This window comes from Coturnix japonica, chromosome 8 (genome assembly GCF_001577835.2).
Source record: "Coturnix japonica isolate 7356 chromosome 8, Coturnix japonica 2.1, whole genome shotgun sequence".
NCBI classification, from domain to species: domain Eukaryota; kingdom Metazoa; phylum Chordata; class Aves; order Galliformes; family Phasianidae; genus Coturnix; species Coturnix japonica.
This window is the reverse complement of record NC_029523.1, coordinates 3,922,989-3,950,512: the sequence shown is the minus strand read 5'-3', so window position 1 is coordinate 3,950,512 and position 27,524 is coordinate 3,922,989. Positions and strand designations below refer to the sequence as shown.

The following is a 27,524-nucleotide window of genomic DNA, read 5'->3' as shown; positions in this document are numbered from 1 at the left end:
CTCAGATGCAGATGTAGGAACAGAAAGAGATTTGTTTTCATCCTTTTGAACTCTCAAAATGCAAGATGAGGGATGCAGGCTATTTTTAAACCGAGCAGGCACTTAGAGATTTCACAGAATGAACGAGTTCCCTGAATGTGTCCTGTCACTTAGCACAGTGTTTTGGTAAAGAAATTGGAAGCTTAGGAACAGAAATGTGCTGGGGTGGAGGGCGAAGAGATTCAGACAGGAGGTTCTTGTTGCCTGGTCAGTTCCTGGCACTGGGTGGTTTTGTCTTCAACTGCCTTCAACTCCTTTTTTTTTTTTTCCCCTTCCTGTTATCAATTCTCTTTGCTTTCAAAGCAGTTCTAGGGAATGTGCCGACAGGTTCCTTGTATGTTTGCTAACTTGCCTGTTTTGACCACTGAAAGTACGTTTTCGGCCCAAGGCTGTTTGCCTTGAAGGGGGGTTAAACATGCAGACAAGTTTTTAGGGAGATAATAAGCGTAGCAAAACTACATTTTTGTTATCTGTCCTTTCATCCTTCCCCTCTGTCCTGCTGTGCTGCTCACAGAGATTGCTGCATGACGTTCAGGGCCCAGTGCTGTTTTTATTGTGTCTGGCAAAAGCAGGATTGTAGAAGGACTGAGGAATAGGAAGAAAAAGGGAGGAGGGGGGAAAATTGCAACTGAAAACCTGAATTTCCTGTAGATACTTAATGGTAATTCTCAGGGAGATCAAGAGAAGGGTATAACTACTTCTGGCACAAGCAGCAGATTTCCCTATTCTGCAGATTAGCGCTACATTTCCCTATTTTTAAATGTACCACTTATTTGACTGCACTACTAGAAGATATCCATGCGACGGTGTGAATTTTGCCTGCTGGGTACATATCTGGCATTTGTTGCTTTTGCTACTCCCTAAAAATATTATGCTAAAATTTCTCCCTTCACCCTAAGTGACTTCATGAGAGCAGGTTTGCAGACTGCAATGGACTAATCACTCTTTCTGTACTGTGCTTCCACGTGGAGCTTTTTTGACAGTTTTTCTGCCATTGGCGGCTTTGGTTCTTGGCTTGTAGCTGCTGGTAGCTTTGGGGCTTGGGTAGGGAAGCTCTAAGTATGTGTGTCTATGTACAGTGGAAGCAGAAAGTCATGGTTTAATTTTAACTCTTGGCCGGTCATTTTAGGGTTTTTTTCCAAACACTTCAAGTGTTTTCTGGGATGTGGAATTAAAGCAGAAAACCCTTATTCTTCTGCACTGCTATGAATTCAACTTGCACAGTTTTGACAGCAAGAAAGAACATGGACGATTGTGAAGAGCCACATAATTTTATTGGGTGAAATCCTTCTGAAAAACCTTGCTCTGCAGTGTTGGTCAAGAGTTCACACTCGCTGTAGAGTACACTAGGATCTGCTCTGCTACTTCAGCTGTTGCTTCCATTGGCATTAAACTGATGTTTTTTAGTGCTTTCAGAAATGACGTGCCGTTTTTATGGGCTGAATTTCATGTTTCTATGGACAGTGATGGTGGTGGCATTGTATTACTTCTGGGGGTTGCTTTGTGTTCACATTCCTGCCCCTAAATTTCCATCTCATCTCTGCTGGGAGGGCTTTGGCTGGGTAGAAGAGACCAGGTAGCTGTAATTCTTTATTTTGGAGAGAAGTGTTGCCTGCCTCTTTCCTACTGGCTCTGCCTCAGAGAAAGGGATGAGGGAAGAACAGCAAAAAGAAATGTGTAGCCTATTCCCTTTTTCTCACTGAGTGAGTACCATTGGATGGCTAAATACATAGCAGCAATCTACAAAAGAGAAGCAATAGGGCATCTCAGTCAAATGCCACAGGGGAAAACCTCCCCACAATCATTGACATTTCCTGACCAACAAAAGTGGTGTTACGAAATCTCTTGTATCCTCAGTATTGTGATACTTGGCACTCTGTGTATGTCATGGAGCAAGAAACCCAGATTTCTTTACCCAGCTATCACGTGAATTAGTTGTCTTCTACTCTGAAGCTCCCTTCGGTTAGTAGGTTGTTGTAAATAGACCATGGTTCCTGTGGCTGTAGGAATTAGTTCTGTCAAGAACATCATTGATTTAAAGCACAACTAAATCTTCCAGACCACAGCCCTTCTAGTTTGCTTACCTGGCTGTTAGGGCTGTGCTTTCCCAGGTGTTAGCTATAGCTCAACCTGCCATCGTAGCAGAACATGCTTCCTCTGTGGGGAAATGATGTGTTTTCGGCTGGAACAGATCAGTGCAAATTAATGCCTTGCTTCTTGTTTTGCCCTGGGTGGGTGAGACTTCTCTGTGTCTTGCTTTCTTAAGTAGCAAAGCAAAACCATATGCAGACCAGCCAAAATTTACTCTCTTTTCCCCCATTCCATAGATATTAATCTCTTCTTGGAACAATGCTAGGGTTGTTTTTTTTTTCTATTAAAATTAGAGCTACCATGTTTAATATTTTCAAATTCTGCAGTTGCATGCTGGATGCTTAAGACATGTAAAGTAAACACGGGAGACCTTACCTCCGTGGCATCAGTCTTAGATGAGTCTGTGTGATGTGCAGGGCTGGATAAACAAACCTAATGTGCACCTTTGAATCTCTAGTCCGCAGAACGTTTACCTTGTTACTGGGGAAACTCAGCGGTGGTTCCTCCTTCTGGGAGCTTTTTATGGCAGATAGAGCACTGCTTTTTCCTTGCCACCTTTTTGTGAGGTTGAACAGAGTTGAAAACTGACGCTGGTTTTTCCTGATTTTTGCTGTATGATGCGTACAAACACAGGGAGAGGGAAAGTGAGGCGAGTGTGAAATGAGATGCACTAAAACAGCTTGCCAGCTATTTACACAGATAATGCAGGGAAGGGAAAAGGAGCTGGCAACCCAAGATGTGAAAAATGGCACATACTGCATTTCTGTTCTGTTCCTGGTGTCTTTGTTGCTGTGGATGGAGACCTGGATGTCCAAACAGCTCTCTTCCTGCCCCGTGTCCCAGTGCTCCCCTTTGATGGAGCATACTTGCTGCAGAACAGTTCAATTACTTGCCCTGTGCAGTTAAGTGATTAAAACTGAGGTTGTTTTCTTCCTCCTCCCTGGCAGGACATTCTCATTCTGGTATGATTTCTTGCTTTAATCGTTCATGCTTCCCAGGTGACAGAAACCAAGCAGCTTTTTTTTTCAGCCTTTTTCTCATCTACTTGAGCAAAAGCAACAAATTAATGTATTACCACCTGCAGCTAGCTGCTGCTGCTGCCAAATCTGCTTCCCTTTGCCCAATAAGCAGCAGAAGAAAGACGGCAGTTTAATCTTAAGTGATGAGGGGAAACAGGTTGGTCAGCAGCGTGTCCCTGAGACAAGAAAGGCCACATCCTGATCTTTATTAAGCAAGTGCTAAGAAGGGGACTGGTAATTTGTTTTTACTTGCTATGGGTAGACTGGGTGAGCAAATTAGCATAAAAGCTTTCTACTATATATAATATGGTAAAAATGTAAGCTAGTAATACTTTATTTTCTGTTTTTGTTCTATTTTTAGGATTTCTTCTTCTATTCACTAGTGTACGATCCTCAACAAAAGACTCTACTTGCTGATAAAGGAGAAATCCGAGTTGGAAACAGATACCAGGCAGATATAACAGACTTATTAAAAGAGGGTAATTTCCATAATTTAAGTTGTCAGGAGGCCATGTGGAATGCAGCCACTTTTATGTATGCAGCCTGTGTGGGAGACAGAGGTTCCTACCACCACGTCCTGTGTGCATCACTGCTTTGGTTTGTTAGGGACTGAAGCAGTTGCCCACTGCATGCAATTAGTTGTGTCTCAGCCCAGGCTCTAAGCGGGCATTTGTCCAAATCATAAAAGTTGTTGAAACAAATTGAATTAATTGCCTCTCTCAGAGCTTGCGCTCATTTTAGGAGATTTCAGAATTTCTATGGGAAGCACAGATTTCCATCGCATCTGTATAGCCTTTGTGTTTTTAATCGAGCCTCGCTTCCCTGTGAGAGCCGCTCCCAAATTATTGCCAATTAAATGCTGTCTCCCCACATCAATTTGCCCATTATTGCTGGATGCCTTTTCCTCAGAGCCCCCTGCCTGTCTGCTGCTCTTGGCTTCCAGCCTAGACTTCTCACCTGCAGAACAAGCAGGAGGAATTTGCTGCCTTGAGCACGTTGTGAGACCTCAGCCTGCCCTGCTCATGAAGCAGAAGGAACACAAGGACACATGCTCAGGAAAATGGGCTGTTAGTTAACAGATACCAGCTTCACACTGGTTCTTGCACTGCAATGGGTGGAAGAGCTCTTCTCTGAGACCTGTGTAGGGCTCAGGCCAATCTGTTGATGCTCTCAGAGAGCTGGTGTTATGAGCCATGTTGAAAGGGGCTCTACAAAACTCCCCAGGCAGAGAGGTGAAAGCAGTGAGGCACCTCAGTCTGCTTCAGAGCTTTGCAGATGCATAAAACAGATACTGTTGGGCTAATGTTAGAATAAGCCAACAAATTGGTTGGGACTCTTGTTTAATTTGTCTGTGGCATTTATTTGGCAGCTGGGCTGGCCTCCTAAGTGAGGATGAACTAATTTGAAAGGCATTCTCCTCCTTCAGCCATCAACATGGGAATTCAGAGAAGGATAATCTCCAGATGTTTCAAAAGGGGTTTGAAATTAAAAAGAGAGACTCAGCTCCTGTATTTTTTCCAAGATATTTTGGTTTGTTTAGCATTGGGAGAGTAGAAGTAAAAGAATCTGATGCTATGATTTGCCCCTTAGAAAGCAGCTGCTGCAAACAGGGCCAGCTACCCTTTGTCTGCTCAGAGCAGCTGGGAGTGTGCCTGCTTTCCTGGAACTGCGGCCAGGTAGAGGAGAAGGAGAGAGAATCAGGGGAGGAGGCTGAAGAGAGGAGGCTGTTTGGGGGAAGGACGTGCTCTGTTTCCCATCACTTGTGCCATTAGATATCAGCTCTTCAGCATCCGGTGGCCTAATTTGGATGAGTTGGGTTGATGCATCTGTCAAGCTGAAATTGTCTCAGCCAAATGGATGAATGAAATTTTCACTGTCAAGGCAGAGTATCTGAGTTGATTTGGTGGTTAAATAATTGTGAGATAAGAAACCAGGCAAGTAATTTTATTTCCAAACAGCCACGCTGAGCGTTTCTAACATGTTTTTCAACCAGGTGAGGATGATGGAAGAGATCAGTCAAAACTTGAAACAAAAGTTTGGGAAGCCTTCAACCCACTAGTAGACAAGCAGATAGACCAGTTCTTGGTGGTAGCACGGTAAGAGCAATTTATCACTTCTTTGAATAAGGTTTTAGTAACTCATCTTTTCTAAGCACTTTATTTTTGGTGTGTTCTTTATACTTTACTGGTACGAATGCTGGTTTGGTTGCTTGATTCATGTGTTTCATTTTGAAATGATGGACGTGTTAACATGCCTTCCTGGGAACTGCATGACTTTGTGAACAGCTACTTGGATTTACAGCTTTTACTTTCAAAAAGTTAATCATTTTCTTCTATCTTATGTGAAAATGATCCTGTATCTGGTGAGGTTTTCCAAGTTCTTTGGCCAGCAGTGAGCTGAATTCCTGACAGTTCATTAGAGTCCACTTTGTCCCTTTTTTCAAATCCAGCCACGTTTCAACATGCGATGATAGTTAAGTTGTAATAGTTAAAAGCGAAGATGTTGGAATCTAGGCACTAGAAAACAGGTAGAACGAATAAAGTAAATCCCTGCAAATGAGTACAGATGAGGAGTGGATGAGTACAGATGAGGAGTGGTGAGTTTTATGCTTCTACTTAAACGCAAGGCGGTCTGTCCATCAGTGTTTGCTTTATAAAATGCTTGTGACCCTTTTCAGTGTTGTTTGTTTATATGAACAGAAGCTGATACTAAAAGTTAATGTCTACAATTAAACAAGGAGGTAGTGCTCTCCAAACTGTCTCCTGGGTAAGTTTTTAAGACTGCGGAAGCATGGGAGGAAAGCAGTGTGAGTAGTAGATGGTTAGTTAGACCATCTATAGTCAGTGGAGCAAGTTGCTATTAGATATGGGGAGGAAGGGGGTGTGTTTTCCCCCCCCTCACTCCGCACACACATCTTGAGTTACCACACTGCTGAACTTTCCTCTTGAATTTTCTTGGGTGTGGTATTGCTGTGTCTATAGTGGGTTAGTTAATGGGGTGTCTCCTGAGGAGATAACATGAGAGCTCATGTGGAAGAAACTGTCTGGAACGGACTCTTAATTCTGATTGGAGCTGTTGAATGATGCAAAAAGAATGCATTTATGAAACAATAATAAATGCTTTCAACGCGTTGAATGATACAGACTTAGGAAAATACTAGGGGGAAAGAAAAGGGCAGAGTTAAGGAGAATTGAGTTAAAATGTGGAGATTTAAGTGTGCAAGACAAGAAGTTTCTGTGCTCCATAAGTAGTGCCTCCTCTTTATTTCTATGGAAACTGCAACAGATACAAAGAGCACAATAACGCTGTTTGGTAGAGCAAATTCTCAGCTGCAAAATGCTGTTTTTCAGCATAGTCACCACCATTAGCTATGCATTTTTTCCAGCAATGAACAAGAGCCTGTGTGTCACGCTCATAGAAATCTGCAGCAGCAGTGGTGACCCACTGTTTCACAGCTGCTACGATGGTGGTGTTGCTAGGAAAAAAGCGCCTGTGCAGCCCATCTTTCATCAGCCCAAATAGATGGAAATCAGAAGGTACCAAATCTGGACTATATGGTGGGTGTGGTAGGACAGTCCAGCCAAGACTGGCAGTGTGCTCCACTGTCTTCAAACTGGTATGGGGCCTGGCTTAAGGCTGTCATCTTCTCTGACCTGACTGTGGATATTTGAGCCTTCAGCTTAGTCAGCATGGTGATGTAGCAGTCAGAGCTGATGGTATGTCTGGCTTTCTGGAAATCCAGAAGGATCACCTATGTCGTGTCCTACAAGGCAGTGCACTTTACGTGCTGAGAGCTGCATCTTCAACTTTTTCTTCTATGGGAGATTGACATGTTGCCATTCCATGGGCTGCTGTTTTGACTCCAGCTTTTACACACCACATCTCATTGCTGGTCATTATGCTGTCCAGGAAACTGTCAGTTCTGTATTAGTTCAGTAGGTCCTGATAAACTTGCATATGGTGTTCTTTCTGTTGGCCTCTGGCATTGTGAGCTAACGTAATAGAATAGGAGACATTACTTTTGGAGCAGCCCTTGTGCTTAAACAGATGCGCATAAGGAAATGGCTGAAAGCAGGGAGAAGAATCTCTATCGGTGATGCAGGAGAAGAGATGGAGAAAGCTGGAATATCTCCAGCAAAGGACTCCTGCTGCTTTTGGGGCCCTTCAATAAAGAGCTCATTTGATAAGCTGACTTCCAGCAGCATTGATTCACGATGCCACTCAGCCACATGTTGCTGTGATCTTGGTGTCAGGAGCACTCAGTAGGAAACCAGAGGGTGGAAGGCCTTGTTGATGGGGGTTTTGCATTGGGTTGGTTTAGACTGACCACAGAGTTGCTCTGTGATGGCACTTTCCACCTCATGTAGGCTTTTTGGTTGTGAAGCTGCTTCTAGCAGTTCTGGCCATTTTCTGCTGCCTGCTTGGTTTGCTGATAGAGCCATGTGAGGTTGCCTGCTGGCAAAAGACCCCAAAATGATCAGTATGAAGATTGCTTCTACCCAGAATCAGTAAAGTGATCCAGTTTCTAATTAGGTACCACAAAAAAAAAATTAAAGTATCAGTTCTGCAAGCAGGGGAGCTGTGAAGCAGCAATGAGGATGAGTGAGTAGGAGGCTGGGGAGAGGGTGAAGTGTGAATGCACCAAAGCCTTGCGGGGGCAGATTTGGCTTTGGACCAAAATCAGATATTTGATGGATTACTGCCTAAGTATTTACCTTTTTTTTTTTCTTCTATGCACTCAGCCAGTCAACTAGTCTGGGGAAGTGAACAGAGTGAGGGGGTGCTGGAGGGGGGGGAATTGATTTTGTTGTAATTTCTCAGAGTTCAGCTCCAGTTCAGTGTGCAGGAGTGTTCCCAACTGTGTGCTGCAACAAGCAGCCAGGGGAGTGGGAATTACTGGAACCAGTGTTCCTGTTGTAGAGTTCTCCAGCTCATTTCTTCTGGGGTAAAATGAGGAGCCTGGGAATTGCAGCCTCGCAAACAGGAGTGGCTGGCATAGAGAACTATCTGAGGACTGCTATCCTTTTACACGGCCTGTTTATACTTTAAATACTCTTTTTTATATATTACGGTACATATAATAAATATATATTTACAACATTATACTATGTCGTACTTTTTCTGCAGCTTTGGAAAATGATTGTTCCTGTATTCTTTTTTTTTTTTTTTCCTGTCATGTCTTGGCATGTATCGATGTGCCTTTGGACAACACAGCACTACTAGGGCTGCTGTTCATAAAGGTCACTTGTAATCACTCTCTTTTGAACCTTAATTCAAAAGTTTATGTTAAGAGACAGAGGATGAGATGGTTCGAAACTGCCTGTTTGTGATCTTGGAGTCCTCCACTGTTCTCCTGCCTGAGTCTATTTGGTCATATAAACTGTGCACAGTCGAGCATTCATAATAACAAACCACATCTGAAGAGAACGGTCCCTGGCTCAGAAGTAGTGCCAAGACATGGAATCTTGTTACTGAGAAGTGGAGTCTGCTGATCCCAAAAAATGTTGGTTGGGTGTTGATATTTATGCTTGCTTTGCATGCAGAGTTAATGCTCCGTTGTTATTTCTTTCAGGTCTGTTGGTACATTTGCCCGAGCACTGGACTGCAGTAGTTCTGTCAGGCAACCTAGTTTACACATGAGTGCTGCAGCAGCCTCTAGGGACATCACACTGGTAAGGTTTTTAAGTGGGCCTTCAGTTACTGAGAGATGTAATATAATTCACCTCCTCAATAACAGTTGGCAAAGGGAAAGGGGCAGATGGACTGTAATTGTGGCCTGCTGTGAACCAGATCCTGTCTTTGTAAAGGAGCCCTTTATTTACGTTGAAGTAACTATTTCTGGCTTTGTGCCTCCTTATGATCCATCATGGGTAGCTCAGAATTTTTATTTCTTTAATGTTCTGACCATGCTTCACAGCCCATCTCTTACCTAGGCTTAGTGAGTAATGGTCTTAACAAGAACCCATGTGATACCTGCCTGTCTTCAATGCTGTAATGCCAAAATACCACTTACTGCTTTCCCAACTGCCACAGCCATCTTTGGGCAAAATGGTCTGGGGGGGAAGGGTTTGTGGTCAGATAAGGAATTTCAGTTGATGGGGTTTTCTTTGAGCTTGGTTTTAAAGCACTGAAGCAGTGGGCGTACTATGAATATTTTGTATTTGTAAAGGATTCTTAATAGAGAGGAAAGGGAAAAAAGAAATGTCTATGCTAGGAAGAGTTAAATGGAAGTGTGAATAAAAGTTATGAAGTCTCCAGAGTGCTGTTATCAAAATCTCACCTCATAACTGATATAATATGAAATCATTTGCAGAACAAACTTTAGGATAAAACACTGTAGGTTTATTATGCACAAAACTCTGGTAGATGGAAGACAAATAACATCCTGATAGAAAAGACAGATACAAAGCCCAGCTTTCACTTTCAATACCAACCCCTCGCTCTCAGTGTGTTCTTCCCCCTCGTATATCATAAGTCACCAGCAGTTGTAGCTCAGCTTTCTGATGAATAACTGCGCACTCTTGGGAGTAGTTCTTCCTAGTCAGCTATTAGATGTGACTTAAATTCTTTTTGGGGTTTGTGACATCTGGGACCTGTGTCTGCGTGCTTAAATATTTGTTTTATATGCAATTTGTGAGGATTATTTGACAAAAGAAGCGCATGGCTAAGTTTATTAGAAAATACACCCTCAGACTTCCATCTTCATGCTCCATCTGGTGAGTGAGGCTCTATCCCCTGCATTTTCTTAGCAGCAGTGCTGCAGTGGTGATGCTAGGGATTAGCTAAAGTAGGAATTACTCATATGCAGATGCTCACGTTCCAAAAAATCCCACCATTTTTAGTGAACCTAAGACTTGTACACTGAAAATTATCTTGAGTCTGGGGTTGGAGCAAGTATCTGCATCTGACTTGATGCAGATGTAGTGTACGTTATCCACAGATATTGCTGCATGGTTTCTGCTACTGCTGCTAAGTTACTGAGTGCTTTTCCCACTGGGAGCTTGTTCTTACATTTGTTTCTCTCTTACAACACGTAGTTCCATGCTATGGACACTTTGCACAAAAATGTCTATGACATTTCCAAGGCGATCTCTGCGCTTGTGCCACAAGGTGGGCCAGTCCTGTGTAGAGATGAGATGGAGGAGTGGTCTGCTTCAGAGGCAAACCTCTTTGAGGAAGCACTAGAAAAATACGGAAAAGATTTCACTGACATTCAGCAAGATTTTGTAAGTATATAAAGTGGGGGTCTGCATGATGAGGTTGATTCTGATCAGGGATGGAACTGGTTTCCTGCTTGTCTGAACTGAGTCGTTTTTCTTCATTCTGAAGAAGAGGGCTTTGAACTGATGGATGCAGTAACCAGGGGAAGACAGACCTCATACTGAAGGCAGCCTGCTGTACAATCAGAATTTCAAATCACTGATGATAGATTTTTTCCTCCAGAGATGTTAATTTAAAATAGTCTGCTTGATTACAACAGAGTTGGTATAGGAAAGCCTAGGTGCTGTAGAATAACTTGTTTGAAAGAGTACTGAGCCTGGAACATGGAAACGTAGTCACTTTTATATTATCTCAATAGAGGGTCCTCTGAAAGTTTGAAAAAGGAATCTTGGGCATCCGTGGGAAGCATCCTGTAGTTTGGCCAAATCTCCTCTGTAGGTATTCAGCCAGCAGATTGAATGGAGCACTGTAGGAGAGCCAAGTCGCACTGTATCACTGTTCAGCTCCTCAGAACAAAACAAGTAGTGTCAGTGTTGCTTGTCCTGTGCTCTCATCTTTTAGATGAAGGGACTTGGAAGCTGCACAGCACTTTATAGTCCTGCTGAAAACCTCTTGCTTTTCATGCAGAGAGCAGAGCTGACATGGCATGTTTCTGTTAGTAGTTATTATCTTACTTAATTCTTTTTTTAAGGATCAGCTCCATAGAAGTTGTGCAAAACAGAGCTGTAAGACTGTCATCATGATCCTTAAGCTTGAGTCTTTGCTGCTCAGAACAGCAACTGTCTCAGCCAGTGGGCTGCCTTCCATATTGACTCTGTTGAATGGTTTACTGTGAAGCCAATGCAGCACGAAGATTTACCTGTAACCTGCTCTGCTTCTACACTGAAAGTGCTATTTTTTATCTACAGGTCCTGTTTAATGTTGGTGCCTCTGTTGTCCTTAGTTCATGTCTGAATTTCCTATCTTTTCTGCTGTCGGGGTTAGTAATTGCAAACTCTGTTTCAAACTGTCTGCCAGAGGAATTCTGTGAATTTTGGTGAGGTTGCATCCAGCTTCCTTGCAATGACTGTTGCTTTTCCTTTATGTCCCTAGCTCCCATGGAAATCCTTAACAAGCATAATAGAGTATTACTACATGTGGAAAACTACAGACAGATACGTTCAGCAGGTAAGAAATCAGAGTCACCTCTTGCATTGCACGAGAAGCTGTTTTACTTGCCACTGAAGCCAAACATTGCTGATTTATTCTTCTTTGTGGAGTTCAGGCTTTCCAATAGGTGGATTCTGTAATCATTTTAAGTGTTTATCTCTTAGCACTAAACTCATCAGCCGTCCTGTAGACATGTGAAAGCTCCAAGCCAACTAAAGTAGCAGCAAACATTTAAGAATGTCAAAGCCACATGCTTATATCTGCTTTGGAACAAAATAGCTTGAGGAATTGTATACAGTTAATCTCTGCCTGTAGCCAAGTTCAAGGTCAGTGGTAACTTCAGTTTGGGGTTTTTATGGAGGCTGTAGTTCATGTACCACAACTGTTGTTATTCCCCTCCACTACCTGCCCATGACTTTGATTGCATCTGCATGGAGTCTCCTTCACGTAAGTACTGCAAGGTGTTTAGGAAGCTTTGGTGGCTCAAATGCCCAGAGTATACTTGAGAATCAACTTGGGCTGGTGTTTACAGTCATTTTTATCTCCTTGTTTAAATACAAAGCCTGCCTGGTGCCTTGTGTAATGAAAGCACGATGCAAGAGGTGGGTAAGAAGTTGTAGAATAACAATAGCTGAAAAGAGTTTGATTACTTGTTCTTGCAGCAATAAAATAGGAATTAAAGAAGCGCTGCAGTTTCTCGTATTGTTTTGCTGCATTCTTCTGCAGTGAGTTTTCTATCATGGTTGTGCTGTTGGACGTGACGTGTGCTGCCTAGCAAAGTCCCAGAGAGTGGGATTTGGGGAAAACTTCCAATTAGAGGCTGTGCATTTAGGAGACAGTGTTGAGTGTAAGCTGAACAGGTAGAAACTGCAGAACAGAGATACTGCATCCATTATGTTTGAACCAAGCTGAAGACCTCGTCTCAAGTTCCCAGGCTGTACAAGCAAATAGTATAATAAACATTTATGAAAAGCCTGGGAGAGCTGTCTGCATATAACCACAAATTAAGCATAGGAAGCTTAATTGGGAATAACAGTGCATCGCATTTAATATGTTCAAATTCTCTCACAAAGCACAACTGTCAACACCATTTTTTTTTCCTCAGAGTTTTGACTGTGTCAATTCTTTCCTTAGTTTAATAGCACAGAGTGGATCTGGGGTCTATAGCACTTCTGTACATGAGATATTGAAAATATGCTACATAAGGATATGGCGACTGTGTATCCTGAGTTGCTTTGCGTTCACTTGGTCTCTTGTTAAGGGGGTGATTAATTTATCTTTTGAGTCTCTGTGTTATTGCCCCGCTCACAACTGCTCACTTGCTCATTCTTGCACATTCTTCCATTCTTAAAAGCATTAATTTAAACTGTCTTAGAACTCAAGCTCCTGTAGTTAGAATATTCTGTAATTAAGTAACATAAAATGCTACTGGTTACAATGCTAACATGCAGAAATGTTTGTGCTTGTGTGGAGGGGAAAGGGCTGCTGGGTACTCCTAGGATGGGATGGCTTAACAGCACGTCCTTGCCTTGTGAATAGGCAGATGCGATTGAAAAGGACACAAAAGGACTTGCTTCATAGCGTGCTCTTGGGTCTCTTACATAATAACTGGAAGTCCTGTAAACTTCCAAGTGTAACTCTCCAGCTTTTTGAGTGTGAAAGACTTAAGTCTTTCTGCATTATCATTTGTATTTGAGGAATGTGAAACTTCAAGAAGGAGCTCAAATATCACAGATTCTTGCTTGGTTCTCTTTTTATTATGTACAAACGCTGTTAAAACAGAGATTAAGTAGGAGAAAAAGAATTGATTTTGAGGTATGTGAAAAGCAAAAATGTAAAGGAGGAGATGGAGAAAATGGAAGTGCCAATAAATTTGACGTGAGGCGGCAGGGCTCTGGTAGATCTTGATGCAGATAGATAACATCTTTACTGAGGAAAATCAGCCTTTGTACCTATGCAAGAGGTCTGAGTGACATCCTAATGTACTGGCCTTCGTGAAGTACTGCGTGCTGACAAAGTAGAAATAACATCAGAGAAATGCTTTTCCACATACGTAGGACGTGTTGTTCCCAAACACCTCCTATTAATCCTACAGTATCCTGGAACTGGGGTAGTTTTGGCAAGCAGTTAACAGAGGCTGGAGGTACTGCACATCAGTGCTGGAGGAGCCCTGGCAGCTGGGAGCACTTCTGCATCATGTCCTAATTACCTCCCTGTGCCTCCCAGCAGCACTGGTGTGCTCAGGGTACTGAGGAGGAAAGATGCAAAACTCGGATTCTCCTAAATCCAAAAAGCACAGGCTAGAGAATATTCTTTTCTAGTGTGAACTGAAAGGGGCTCAATATCTGAGATGCCCCCATGCTGTCTGCTAATCCAGCTCTTGCACTGTGGACCTTGAAATATCCTCTGCAGTCCTGGATTTCTTCTGTTACTTTCTCTTATGAACACTCATGGTTCACAACCATTTGTTTGCTGGAATGCATCACTTTTTAAGAGCTTTCAAGCTTAGTGGGTAGAATGAAAGATGTTAACTCTGTGGAGAGGCTGTAAAAAGGACAGGCATTTGCACTGATTCATGTACAGTATTTTAATGTATTTTTAATTCCTTAGTCCTAGGGGCGATTAAAAAGAAAAGTTTGATAATATCTCCCTTTAGTAGAGAAAATATAATGAGGATGTGCTTAAGATAGATGGATATGCATATGGAACTTCGAGATACAAAATCTCTCTTGTGCAAAGCCTCTAGAAGAAGTGACAAACAGGATTCTTTTGTGGATGGGAACATTCAGGCACAAATCCACTCCTAACAAGCAAAGGAACCCGGCAGAGCACTCCTCTATGGGGAGATCATTCTTGTACCTGTCAGTCACTGCCAGAGAGCGGAAGCTCCTGTAGTCTGCACTATTGGTCATCCACAGCTGCAAACACTTAGTGCAGAACCAACCTCTTCATATCCAGCTCATTGTACGGCCTTCTGGAAGCCTTCAGGTGTCCTGGTACACAAGACTGTAATAAAGGGTTGTGCTGTATGAAGTGTTTGGCCTTGATCTCAAGGCAGCTGAAGCTGTTGCTGGGCCCAGGTGACCTGTTGGTAGCTCAGAGCTTGCACCGTGGTCATCAGTCACTAAAACAGATCCTGTGTGAGTATTCATCATCCCTTCCCTAAAATGTTGTTTAACAGGCTAAATTAACCATGGCTCCAAGGCAAATGACTTTAGATTGCAGATAGCAAAATAATTCTGCTATTGGTAATGCTTTGTGCTTACATGAAGCTTTTCCATTCATAGATTTCCAGAACTGTCACAACATAATGATTGTAGCTGGTGCCCTTGGGAGCTTTAGTCAAGAATACTGCAGCTTCCCCTTCCCTCCCCTTCAATTTCCAGTAGAAACCTAGTAGAAATTTAAAAATCAGAACAAATGAGTTCTGTACCAGTGGAAGTTCCCTGGATTTCCTGCTTTGCCCTCGAGGAAATGTGATTCTTGGACTAAGTTCATCAAGCAGTAATGGAAGTGTTTATCAGCACTTGATGTTAAGGCTTCCTTGACATCTTCATTCTTTGATTTTTAAGATGGGTTGACTTTTATTTGCTGGAAGAGGTAAAGGGAATTCTTTCAGAGCCCAGAGAGCTTCAGTGAGGGACTGTCAGGCTGTCAAATGGAGAACATGCTTCAGGCTGTCCCTCTGATCAAAGCGAGCTTTGTGCTTACTGGAAGCTTTTACTTAATTGTTTTTACACGTGACCATCATGTCCCTATAAAAAGAATTCATATATTCCCATGTGCCAACTTCATTTTTTTTCTTTCAGTTCTATTTCATTTCCTTGTGCTTATTTCTATGCAGATGCTGACTTTTACTTTACAGTTATTATTTTCTGAGACTGTGCCTTGGGGCTGTTCATTTAAAAAAATAGTAAATGCATTGAATTAATCTGTTTGTCTAGAACATGAGTGAAGCCCCTGGCAAACACTGCCCTGCTGGTTTGTCTGGAAAGCATTCTCAAGGCTTTATGCAGACTGCTGTTACTGGCATAGGTGTTGAATAGCATGGGCTTTCAGTAGGGGGTTGGGGTAGAGGCCTCCAGAGGTTTCTTTCATAGAGTCTTAGAATGGCTTGGGTTGGAAGGGATCTCAGGGATCATCAAGCTCCAACCCATCCGTCACACGCAGGGCCATCAACCTCCACATTTAATACTAGACAGGGCTGCCCAGGGCCCCATTCAGCCTGACCTTGAACACCTCCAGGGACGGGGCATCTTTCACCCTATGTTTATTTAGCTTATGTAGTAAGGAGGGCATTTGAACTGTAGAACGTCTCTTTTTACTATTTAATGAATGTGAAAATTTGAGTTTTGAAAGTTCTTGGGCAGTTAGCAAAGCTGCTGCTCGTTGTCTTCCTCTGCCTTATTATTTCTTGTGCCACGCACTTTGTTAAAGAAAGGAGCAGTGCTATTTTGAAGGCGTTTATCCTCCACTTCCCATTGAAAGGATCCTGTAATCCAGCTCCTCCAGAATCATGGATGGAATGGCTGTTTTTTTTTTACCAAAATAAGGCCATATAAAGAAACAAATGTACCTCTTGATGTGCTTCCCATGCTCTGAAAGTCTATTTATTTTGGCTGTTTTGTCTTGGACGTATCTTTGTTATGTTCCTTAGCATCTTCTGGGAAAAGTGGTTTTGACCAGCAGCCCCTTTGATGTTCTCTGCTACCTGACTGCAAACATTAATGCTTGGAGTTTGTTTCCTCATTGTCTGCAAGGGGGTCGGTCATGTAGTGCTGTCTACAGAAAGATTTTTGCCCTTAGGAATTGAAACAGATGGGTTGCCTGTGGCTGATACTTCATATGAAGTGATTACATCCTATAATTACCCAGGAGTTTTGTTAGTTCTGTGTCTGTTCTCAGTTAAACTGGTAGTCTTTAAAGAAAACCTCCAGTTGTGAGCGAGTCAGTTTTCAGTCAGTTAAAATAAGTAAATAAATAAGAGGACCATTAACAGAAAGAGTCTTTCCTTCCAACTCTTGGAATTCTTTCACCTGTTGAGGAATATGATGGAGCAGATGTTTTGCTATGGCTGCTCCCATCCGGTTGGTGCGTATGAACCAAGGAGGACTGATTCATCACATCTTTCTCTGCAGGGGAAGAGAAAGCAACGTGGAAGAAGCAATATACGAGTTTGTATTGGAGCGAATGGGAAGGGAAAAATTGTCTGTAGTCATTTGTAGTCTCTCTGTTTTTATTTTTGTTTCTTCAGAATGCTGCATTGTATAGGCAATTAATGCCCACAGTTGTTTCAATGTACATTTTCCTCTTGGAAAAGAACTTTGTAGTAGCTGCTCAGTGAAAGAGACACTAACAATAAGTGCTCGTGTTTTTACAGGTGCGTTATGAGACTCCAGGTAAAATAGCCTTCCTTTTCTTTTTCTTTCTCTAACCTTTTTTGTCTGATTTTTGTTTTTCTCTTCAAAGAAACGATTGAAAGCAGCAGAAGCAGAAAGCAAGCTCAAACAAGTGTATATACCCAACTAGTAAGTATCCTTCTTGTTCTGTTCTCCTTTATTTCGTTGTGTCTGGGGTAGTAGTTTCCACGGCCTGTCAGTGTTATATATTAGCTTTAATTACATAATGAGAGCCACAGTCGAACAAACAATGTCAGAGAATTGCTAAATTAGGTTACCAATATAATGAGCCTTCTGCTGACGCTTAAATAGGCTTGAGTTCCTTTTTATTTTAGCTGAGTTAATGCTAAACACCCAGATGCTAATAAACAACTCGGAGCCTTGTGGAAGAGAAGATGATAGCTGTGGTGTTTCAAAGCTGGTGAGAACAAAGCGGTGCTCCTCCCTGCATGCCTGTGCTGCTGCTCTGAGCATACAAAGGGCTGAGCTGTTCCCACGAGCTGACCTCCTGCTTCTGGAGTGCAGGGTGTTTCCTCCACAGGTAGCTGAGGGCTTTCCTTTCAGGGCTTTCCTTTCAGGGCTTTCCTTTCAGGGCTTTCCTGGTTACATTGCTCTGCTGTCACGTTGCTCCTTTTCCTCATACCATATGCTTCCTGAAGCAACCATTGCTTATCTTCTGGCTTCTATATTGACTGTGGTATTGGGGACTTGCTAGCACGTCCATACTGTTATACAGAAATAACAGTAACAAGAAGCAATAATAATTAATGGTGTCATCCCAGTGCACCTGTTTTCCTTAATTACTGTCAACATCTCACATGTGAATTTACCAGAATATGGGTAAAATATTCAGAGCGAAGCCAAACAGAGCTCTTGTTGGGCTTTCAACAGTATTGCCTTTTTCCGGAGGGTGTTGCTGTGTATGGGGATGCTGAACATCAAATTAAATGTGGGTTCAAAATGGGCTAAGCTTGTAAAGCAAAAGCCAATGTAACTTGGACTGCAAATGCAAAAGATTATTGCAGACGAGAGGTTGGTAGTCTCCTGTTGATGTTGGATTATAATGTGTGTAGGTAGGGCTTTGTTTCTGAAAGGTTACGGTGCTTATTTGATAATGACTGTCTGGAGTGGCACCTTGTCCCTCAGCCCTATATCTCAGCAAGATAATTCTTGTTGCTATCTAGAGAATGCAATCAAATCAGCAACTTACCTCTCTGCTTCAGGACGAGTCTGTCTCTGGTGTTGATTTCCAGTCACAGATGATTTTTTTATCAGTGTTGTTCCTAAACCTACATATTAATTGACAAAATGAATTTCAAATTTAGCTCCTCCTTCAATATCCTTTCGTATGTATCAGGAAAAATATCAGCTGTGTACGTGACAATCCCACCTGAATACTTCTGCTGCTTTTGCTCTTTCCTATTAATACCTGCAAACGTGGCAACAATTTCAGTATTTCTCAAGTTTTGGATTATTTCTACTCCAGTTTCATTGCAAGATCTGGCACATGAGGAATATACTGCATCTGCGTTGCCTTGTGACCTAAAAGATTATATTTTTGGCTTTTAAAAGCTATACACAGTGTTAGGATCTAGATATCAACATTATTGATTTGCCCTTATCGTGTTACTGAGCCCATTCCTGTTCCAAGACTTGAACCATAACGATCTGCTTGTCACCTCCATAATAAATTACTGGATGTAGCCTGTCACAAGACCTATGCAGAAACCCATCAGCTGATTGAGTGAAACCTATTCTAGCAATAACTGGAATAAAATTGTTTGCAAGTGGAGGCCCAGAATGGTATCGTTTGTCTCTGGCTTACTTCCAATGATAGGACTTCCATTTGTTCCTGAGATCTTAATAGAAAATAGAGCAAAGGGAAGAAAAATAGTAAGAAAAATAATAGAAGCAGCCTTCAAGAGTGATTTGTCATCCTGCATGTACGTTATACAATGAAAGATAAGGGCTCTAAGTGAAGCTTTATAGTTGATATATTTTAACCTAGGAGGATGCTACAAATTTATAATATGAGGAATTGAAGCATGGAGAGACTGCGTGCTTTTTGTAGTCATTCATGTGACTGATGTGAGGTTCTCAAGTCCTCAGGCAACATCCTGGATGTTGGATGTCAGTTTTTGTTCTCTTCCCAAGAAGAGCCCTGGTGTTGTGCAGACATCTGTAGCCGATGTGACTGAACCCAATGCTTGTGTGTGGGTTTGTGAGGCATCTCTAGGGCTGTGTCGGTGGGAGTGGTGTTAAATAAAGCAGTAGCAGAATCTGAATGTACAGAGAGATTCCATATTCTTGTTCTTTTCATCTTGCCAGTGTGATGGTAGGATTTGCAGAGCTTTCTTCTTCCAGTCTCAGTCGTTCTTCTGTGTATGACTACTGTAGCCAAACATACTTCTTAAGCCTTTGTGAGAGTCATATTCTGGGTCTACAAATCTTATGGACATCATACGTATTTGTTACTCACTTCTGTACGGTGACAGTCTGCTTGTTGAGCTGGTGCCTGTGGGGACTAGGACATCTGCTGATCATGAAGGCTAAGGCGTGCTATGTTTTGCAGCCTTTCTCTTTTGCTTTAATCCAAATGGTGTCAGCAGGGGAACAGCAAAGGGAGAACGAAGTGCTCGAAACACTTTGAGTCTCCAGTCTCTAAAATGTATTGATGTAAAATGTAAACTCTGACTGTATCTGTAGATGTAAAGTATTGCACATAGAATGCATTAATTTATCTTGGAATCTTGAAGCATTCCCATGAGCTGGAAATGCTACCTCACAAGCATCATAAAATAGGGGAATAATATTATAATCCTTACAAAGGATTAAAAGCTGATCCTGTTTCTTATTTTTGAGCCTTTATTTTTTAATCATTCTGTTGCATCTAGCACCATTTCCTGATTAACTGGAATCATTTACCGACAGCATTAAGTTTGCTGTTGCTTTTAACTGCTAAAATGTTGTGCCTGTGCTGTTCTGTATGGCTTAGGGTTATCTTTTGTCTGAGGGTTGCCTTCTCTGCATGTGCTTTTTAATCTCCATCTCTTCGGGCCTGCAACAAATGCTTTGTCATCCCTGTTCCCTCGTAATGGTGTTCAATTGCAGCTGAAATCTATCTAGGAGGCTTCCACTCTTGATTTAAGAAGTGGAAATGATAGTTTACCACCCCATCAGTATTCTCATTACCTCATTTGGCATTTTTCTCTTCAGCTTCATTAATTACCCAATGATTCATTCAGTTACTCATCTGATTCTCTTGTTAATAGCCGGAGCAGGGTTTGGTGATATCAAACAAGTTTAATTAACATATCGTCAACAATCAAGAACCTTTTGCTTCTCATCTGTTGGGAACAGCTGCCCCAGTGTTGTTGTCCCGTGCTGTGAAGCTGAAGCTCAACTCTGAGGCAGGACACTTTTTGGTGCTTGTTGCAGCTACGTTGACTGTAGACTTCCAAAACCCCGACATGTTTGCACATGGGGCTTGTTAGTGAATCGCTGGCAAAAGTGGTGCTGTAGCAGGTTACTATAGAGACATCCCAGCACAAAACACTGGGAAAAGTGAACGTGCCTTGCTTCAGCTCCCCCTTTGTTCAGTCTGTCTGCACAGCTCGTGCCATCTGTGGTGTCCAACCTCACACCACCCTGCCAAGGACCTCAGAACCCTCTAACCTGTGTAAGAGCCAGCAAGTTAGTAAACAGAAGCAGAGGAAAACCTGAGCGGGCTTGTTAATCTAAGTGCCTTTATTTTTTTCCCCTCTTCTCTGCTTCTTTTGGGCTGTTTGACCCTTTTTCACCAATGATGCTTTTGAAACACCAGGCTGAGTGAAAAGCAATGGACGTTCTTTGTCATTTAGATCTGCCCAACTGATGTGTAAGAACACGTTTTCAGGAAGCTATCTTATAGAGCCCGTTTTCAGATATTTCTCCTTGAATATGTAGCTTCCAAAACACTGATTTATTAGGTGAAAGCCAAAGAATATGCCCACTCCCTTCAGTTTTCAGGTAAGAGGAGAAGGTGGGTGAGATATAATTGGCATTAGAATTTGGGCTAACATCCAGAAGCCTGCACCACAGGCTGTGTGCTTTTTGTTGCTTCTATAGGCTGCGGTCTCAATGGCAGCTTGGAGTCCTCGTGGTTTTTGTAAGCTCTCTGTATGCTTCTCCAAACCTTCTCATGTGACTCATCCCATCTTCCTCCACTTCCCCAAAGTCAGTCCCTGCAGTATTGATTCTCCCTGCTTCTTGTCATCCCCCCCACCCCCATTCTGAGGCTCTTTTGAATGTCTCCATTTCTCTCTCTGACATCTTCTGCAGAGATTCTGTACTCTTCCATCTACTCTCCATGCCAAGGTTTTGCTTGCCCTTCCATTTTCATCTCCTGCCAGTAACTTTATTTTCCTGAGTCAACATCTTTTGTGGCGTATAGGGATGAGCAGAGATGATTCAGATGTTGTTATATTGGAATGTATTGACAGATGTTAATGGATTTCTTGCTCAAAGGATGTTAAATATTGGGACTTCTTGCATTTAGAAGAAGCCAAAATGCTTACTGGGAGGAGTGCAGATTATGGATTAAGTCTTGTAAGAAGGTTTATATTCCTTTAATGTCTCTGTGTATGTTCTACGTCCAAAGATTTAATTTAAAGTATTGAGTGTTCTCCTGCAGATTGTGGCAACATGATACAAAGCTTTGCAGTAAGACGATGTGAAAATATGTGTGCAGCAGTTATTTCTAGGGTTATCTTACCCTCAATAAGGCAAAGGTTGGTCTTTCTCTGCCTACCTCTCCTTCTTCATCCCCTGTGCTGCATCTTGGAGACTTGCATATAATATCTTCACATTGAGTACAGGGAGACATCTGTAGATAAGGTCTCTTTGCCAGCTGGATTAGAATGTCTGGGACTGTAATCAGGTTACCTGCCTTGCCCTGGTTGTTTGTAGCTTTTATGTGGTCTGGGTCTCTTAAAAATGGCATCTGACTTAATATAATATGGACATTAGGGAGGATGTGTTCGTGAATGTTGGATTGCTGGTAAGTACAACTCCTCTATTGAAAGCTACACAATGAAACTTAAATCTTCAATTTCAAACATTTTGAGCCATGGTTTTTCTCAAGTCACACAGGAAATTACATGCCTTGATTAATGTTTGTCTTCCTTTTTGCTTTGTGTTTTTAAGTAACAAGCCAAACCCCAACCAGATCAATGTAAATAATGTCAAACCAGGAGTGGTAAATGGTACTGGAGTGCAGGCACAGAACGCGACAGCAGGACGGGCCTGTGAAAGCTGTTATAGTAAGTGACATGCAAGTATGGCACTCGTGCATAGGGAGCAAGTGCTGTGCTGTGAGCAGTAAAAGGAAAAGCTGTGTGGTGTGGGCGTGGGTGGCAGAGAAGGCTTTGGAATGGCAGGGGGACCAGATTTGACATAGCAGCACTTATGCAAAGTGTTTGTTGAAGTCACTGATTTTACATTGCTAAGCATAGTTATGAAGCACATAAAGGTGAGTTAATAAATGTCCTGCATAATTGTGGGTAGCCATTTCAGTCACCAAGCTGTGAACTTGATTAGTTTTCATAATTTTTTTAGTACACTTCAAAATATGGAGTATCCGTGTATTTGATCTGCTGCCTGGTGCTAATATACTGAGTTCTAACGTTTGTCCTCCTCTATGGAGAGCCTTTGGATTCTGGGATGGAGGACTGCAAGAGTCACAGACATGCCCTGTGTCCTTCCATTGTAAAATTATTGTATGGGGAGCTCACAAAGAGGGTCCTCCATCCTTCCCTGCTGAAATTGTTATCAAGTAGTATTGCAGAATTCAGTTTTATTGGCAGGAATTTCTCTCATCCTGCTACGTGTTTCTTCTGTTCATGTTTTAACAGGGTTTTGTGTGTAATTTCAGTGAAATAACAACTTAACATTGGTGATGACTGTAAAGCCATTATGAGGTTTTTAAAGTTTTTTTGCACTGTCTTTATGATGTGGGCTTTCTTTTGTAATGGTTCTGAAAAAAAATAAGCTCTGAAAAGCGCTCCCGTTTAAGGACATATATAATTTCCACCTTTGTTATCTCTAGCCACACAGTCTTACCAGTGGTATTCTTGGGGTCCCCCTAACATGCAGTGTCGCCTCTGTGCATCCTGTTGGACGTACTGGAAGAAATACGGTGGCTTGAAAATGCCAACTCGGTTAGATGGAGAGAGACCAGGACCAAACCGCAATAATTTGGTAGGTATCAGCACTGCAGACCGTTTGACAATCTCATCTGGGAAGCTTGGTGCCAGAACTAATTGTTCACTGTTCTTAAATACATATCAACAAAAAGAATGCCTTCAATCCCCATTGGAGTCCTCAGGTTTGGTATTTCATCACTTGCAGAAGCTGGCATGTTAACTTGAGCTGCATGTCATTTGTTGTCAAGTATCGCCCCAAGGAGGAAAAACACCGGGTGATTTGTTTAGCAAACTAGCCATCAGATGCACAGCATAACCTCATGGCAAGGGCTGGGATACCAGCCCATGTTTCTCATACTCCGTTTCCATCATCTTTTCTGTAGGGGGAGGAGGACTGATTTTGCATAAAGGCATTTGTTTCTTCCTAAAAACCGTTCCCTTTCCCAAGGCATTTTCAGGATTAGATATCCCAGATAGGTAGTAGCTTTTCAGAGATCCCTTATCTTGTTTTTCTGCTTCCTCCTGTTTTCTTAATTAATCCTCCCCTCTTTTGTATAGTTTTTGGGTAAGCATTTTGAGCTTCAATTTGCCTGTGGTATTTGGTGAAAGTTAAAGCTTGAAGCATCATGAGTTGATTGGAAAGAGCATATTCATCCCTACAGTGGCTATGGACAGCAGGATAGTGCACACAGCTTTCTGTTCCTTGATTCTTTCTTTTCTGTCTCCTAGTTTTGCTCTCACTGCTCTCTTGTTCTGTTTCTCCCTTTTCATCTCTGTGCTTTCCTAGCCTCTGTTTGCCCTCTGAAGTGACCTAGGTGCAGGGATAACTACCTGCTTTTATCAGACCTATAGCTCTTGTTAGTTAAAACCTATGTAAACAATGTGAGAGGGAAAAACCTTTTCTTCCCAATGTGGGATTTCCTTATTTTCCCCACCCATAGGCAGGTTTGAAGCAAGGAGATACTGCTTCAGTTGTTTGATCAGTTTGCTTTGTTGCTTGTCATGAGAAAGATACTGCTTTTGCTCTCTGTTGTATATAGATGTCATTCTGTGTTATTCTTTATTGCGCGTAGCAAACTCTGGAAGTTGATTCATCGAGTTCAGAGTAGGAATTAAAGTCCTGTGACTCTGAGACAAAAATGCTCTTGCATGCCCTAAATTTGCTTTGGAAGTGAGTTTGTGATGCCAATTGGCCACACAGCTAATTTTGACTTTCCTTCCTACAAATGCTTTGTTGTAAAGGACTTGCATTATGTATCCAGAGAAGCTCTAGGCACCCGATATTTGAGTCTTCTCATAAACTCTGCAAGCACTAAATCATATGACAGCATCCAGCAACTTTTTTAGGACTGGATTTTGGAACCCAGCTTTAAAATTAGGAACAGCATAGAAGTAAATAAATCCCCGTAGAGAGAAAATGTTTGCCTCCGTAAACCTCCTTTGAAATAGTTTGGAAAAAAATAGCGGATGTTGATGGTATGATTTGGGAAATGGTACATAGCTGTGCTGAAAATAGTTTTGTCTGTAACGCTGTTTCTTCTCACATGACATGATATTCTTTATGGTATCCTTTCTGCTTATTTAATGCTCTCTAATAATTCCTTCTTGCCTTTTAAGAGTCCTCATGGTGTGCCAGTGCGAAACAGTGGAAGCCCCAAGTTTGCTATGAAGACACGACAAGCTTTTTATCTCCATACGACAAAACTGACAAGAATTGCCAGACGTTTATGTCGAGATATCTTACGCCCCTGGCATGCTGCAAGACATCCCTATCTGCCTATTAACAGCGCAGCCATCAAAGCAGAATGTGAGTGGAGATGCAGTTGGGCATCTACTTGCAAAGAGCAAAGGGGTTCCTTGAGATTCCTTTGCTATTGAGTTGCAATTCCTGATACTCTTGCTTGCAGTTAGTCCTCCACAAAATCTGGCTGTACTTGTAGAGTGCTCTGCCTGATGGCAGGCTAGACAAATAGCTTTAAAAATTCATGAGTTTGTGTTTGTTTTAAAGTATTCTTGTTTACTGTTATCTTTGGTGTTCTCCTGCATTTGCATATTGCTGCTGAGACATGCATGCCTGCAGCCTGTAGGTGCTCATTTTGATTGGGAAGCTCTCTCAGAACACCTGAGTTATTCACGTAGCTCTGCTGCAGTATCTTAATCTTTTTACTCTCTAATTCTTCCTCTTTGTTTTACAGGCACAGCACGTTTACCAGAGGCATCAGAAAACCCATTGCTATTAAAGCAAGTGGTTCGAAAGCCTTTAGAAGCAGTACTCCGGTATTTAGGTATTAAACCAACAACAAAAACCAAACAAGCAAAGAAACCTACAAGCTAATTCTGCTGTTTGTTTTTCCATTTTATTCTGGATTTAAATGCTTGTTCAGGGTTTAAAAGCAAACAAACAACAACAAAAGATGAGAACCTTCCCACAAACTTGTCCTTTTTCCTTTTCCTGTTTAATGTGACAGACCTGGTTGCTCAGCAGCCCACTGGGAGCTTGCTAAACTCTATTCAGAGCTTTTATATTAGTGAGGCAAAGGGAAACAGCACTGTTTGCTGTGTTCTCTGATGCATTCATGGACAAGTTCCCCTGTGCTAACGCAGGCATGGATGTAATGTTTTGGGAACAACTGGTCAGTCTGTTCTTCCTGTTTCCAGGCGGTCTGAAGGCAGCACAACTGGGTCCTCCAGGGAGACGTTCAGATGTTGAACAGCGCTGCTCAGGTTTAGCACAGCTTGTGAAGCACAGCTGCTGGCTGTTCCTGTGCCACACAATGGGGCATATACTTCCATTCATATTCACTTTGTCTTTTTTTTTCTTTTTTTTTTTTCTCTGTTTTCTTGAGTACTTGGGCCTCTCATCAGCTGATGGAGTACTATGTAGCTCTGTCATGACATAACAGCTCTGACTACAGATAATTTTCCCTAGTCCTGTTGGTTGTTACAGATACCCTTAAGCTATGTCTTAGGTCATTACAGCAGTCTGACCACAGGTGGCTAGCTTGGACCATTGTACTTTGAAGGACTCTTTCTCAGCCTGAAGGTTGAGTTCAGGCTCGGTATTCTTTATGGTGCCGCTCTGAATCCTCACTTCTTTGACCACTTAAAAACTGTAGCCTTGCTGAACTGGTAAAGTTGTGTTTTGTGCAGATTTTAGAGGTTCTACGTGACATAACACAGAGCAGTCCAGAAATGATACCAGATAAGTGGAGAATAGTGTTTTGGAAACAGATACAAAATCTACTCTTATTTTAAGATGATAACAGGGATCAGTGGATATTATGACATTAGCTTTAATATATTTGATAGAAGTGAATACCTAAATATAATAAAAATGATTTATGTGAATAGCAATATTCAGTCAAGATTACTGGTGGAGGTAACTTTTGTGTAAAGGAAGATATATTTGATCACCTTGAAAGTTTGCAGGTTGCTTCCAGCTCTGTGAACTTCAGTATCTTCATTAATACAAGTAACTCGTTGCTGTTTTACAACAGAATCTCATCCATGTCCTCCGAAACCAGACCCTGCAAAGAGCTTATCCAGTTCTCTCAACAATCTGACTCCTGCTAAGTTTACACCTGTCATTAATAACGGGTCCCCAACTATCCTGGGAAAAAGAAGTTATGAACAACACAATGGAATGGATGGTAAATATTGTTTTATTGCATGTCCATTGCGTGCATAGGCTCCTTATTCTGTCCTTTCGGTATTCAAGGATGTTGAAATTGTAGGCGTCAGTTCAGGTTTTTATTCTTAGGGCTGTATTTTCTTTTCCTTCTGTAGAAGTTGCATCTTCCATTTCTAGTTTTGGCTATGGCACATGGTGCATACTGCCTGGGTGGTACGCACACATACGGTTACTGTGTTAGTGGAACTCTGCCTAGCTTTACCAACCTGGCAAGTGGGGCGGGGAGAAACTCCCCTTCTCTTTTTATTTATTATGTAGTATGAAGAAAGCCTTAGTAGCCATACCCAGTGATATTTTCTTTTACTTGCAAGGTTTGCAGGTTTTTGATTTGTAGGCAGTAGCTGTGTGTTTCCCAGGTGGCTCTGTAATGTGTGGATCACCTGGGTTTCAGAAAAGGCTCCAGGGTCTGTGTGCCATTGTGAGAGGCGGGCTGCTGCTTAGGCAGGGCAGGCAGAAGTGTCAGACCTGGTGTGCCACAGACCTGCTCCTGCTTTGCACTTCTGTTGGCACTGAGAACCTCTGATCAGTGGAGGCTGGGCTTTGTCTCCCCAGTAGTAAAAGGAAAAGGGAAGGTGTTTGAAGTGGGAGGCAGACACAAGATGTTCTGGCATGGAGTGCAGGGCTCCTTTCTGAAGAGCTACTGTTGCCTGAGAGTGCTGGGAAGAGAAAGGTGCAGTCTTTTGCTCAGATGATGATAAAAGGGCCTACTGAATTTGAGTGATCTTAACAGAAG

The 27,524-nt window shown here is 42.1% G+C and overlaps 1 protein-coding gene and 1 long non-coding RNA gene across 8 annotated transcripts in view; one reads left to right on the top strand and one right to left on the bottom strand.

Annotated features, from left to right (window-relative positions):
• The window catches only part of MTA1 (metastasis associated 1), a 64,862-nt gene that overhangs the window by 20,568 nt on the left and 16,770 nt on the right, over positions 1–27,524 (top strand). For 5 of the 7 annotated variants that reach the window (XM_015869431.2, XM_015869432.2, XM_015869430.2 and 2 more), the window contains exons 6-16: positions 3,511–3,628; positions 5,143–5,245; positions 8,722–8,821; positions 10,187–10,375; positions 11,463–11,537; positions 16,989–17,047; positions 22,103–22,218; positions 23,004–23,155; positions 24,718–24,907; positions 25,296–25,385; positions 26,598–26,750. In XM_015869431.2, the coding sequence (XP_015724917.1) occupies positions 3,511–3,628; positions 5,143–5,245; positions 8,722–8,821; positions 10,187–10,375; positions 11,463–11,537; positions 16,989–17,047; positions 22,103–22,218; positions 23,004–23,155; positions 24,718–24,907; positions 25,296–25,385; positions 26,598–26,750 (1,345 nt within the window). The remainder of the gene's footprint in view (positions 1–3,510; positions 3,629–5,142; positions 5,246–8,721; positions 8,822–10,186; positions 10,376–11,462; positions 11,538–16,988; positions 17,048–22,102; positions 22,219–23,003; positions 23,156–24,717; positions 24,908–25,295; positions 25,386–26,597; positions 26,751–27,524) is intronic. The other 2 variants (XR_001556743.2, XR_001556744.2) reach the window with 1 other exon arrangement.
• On the bottom strand, positions 1,364–2,592 carry LOC107317129. The gene is made up of 4 exons (XR_001556746.2): positions 2,506–2,592; positions 2,124–2,221; positions 1,955–2,039; positions 1,364–1,779 (listed from the first exon to the last, which is right to left on the bottom strand). It is a non-coding gene; the product is annotated as an uncharacterized LOC107317129 (long non-coding RNA).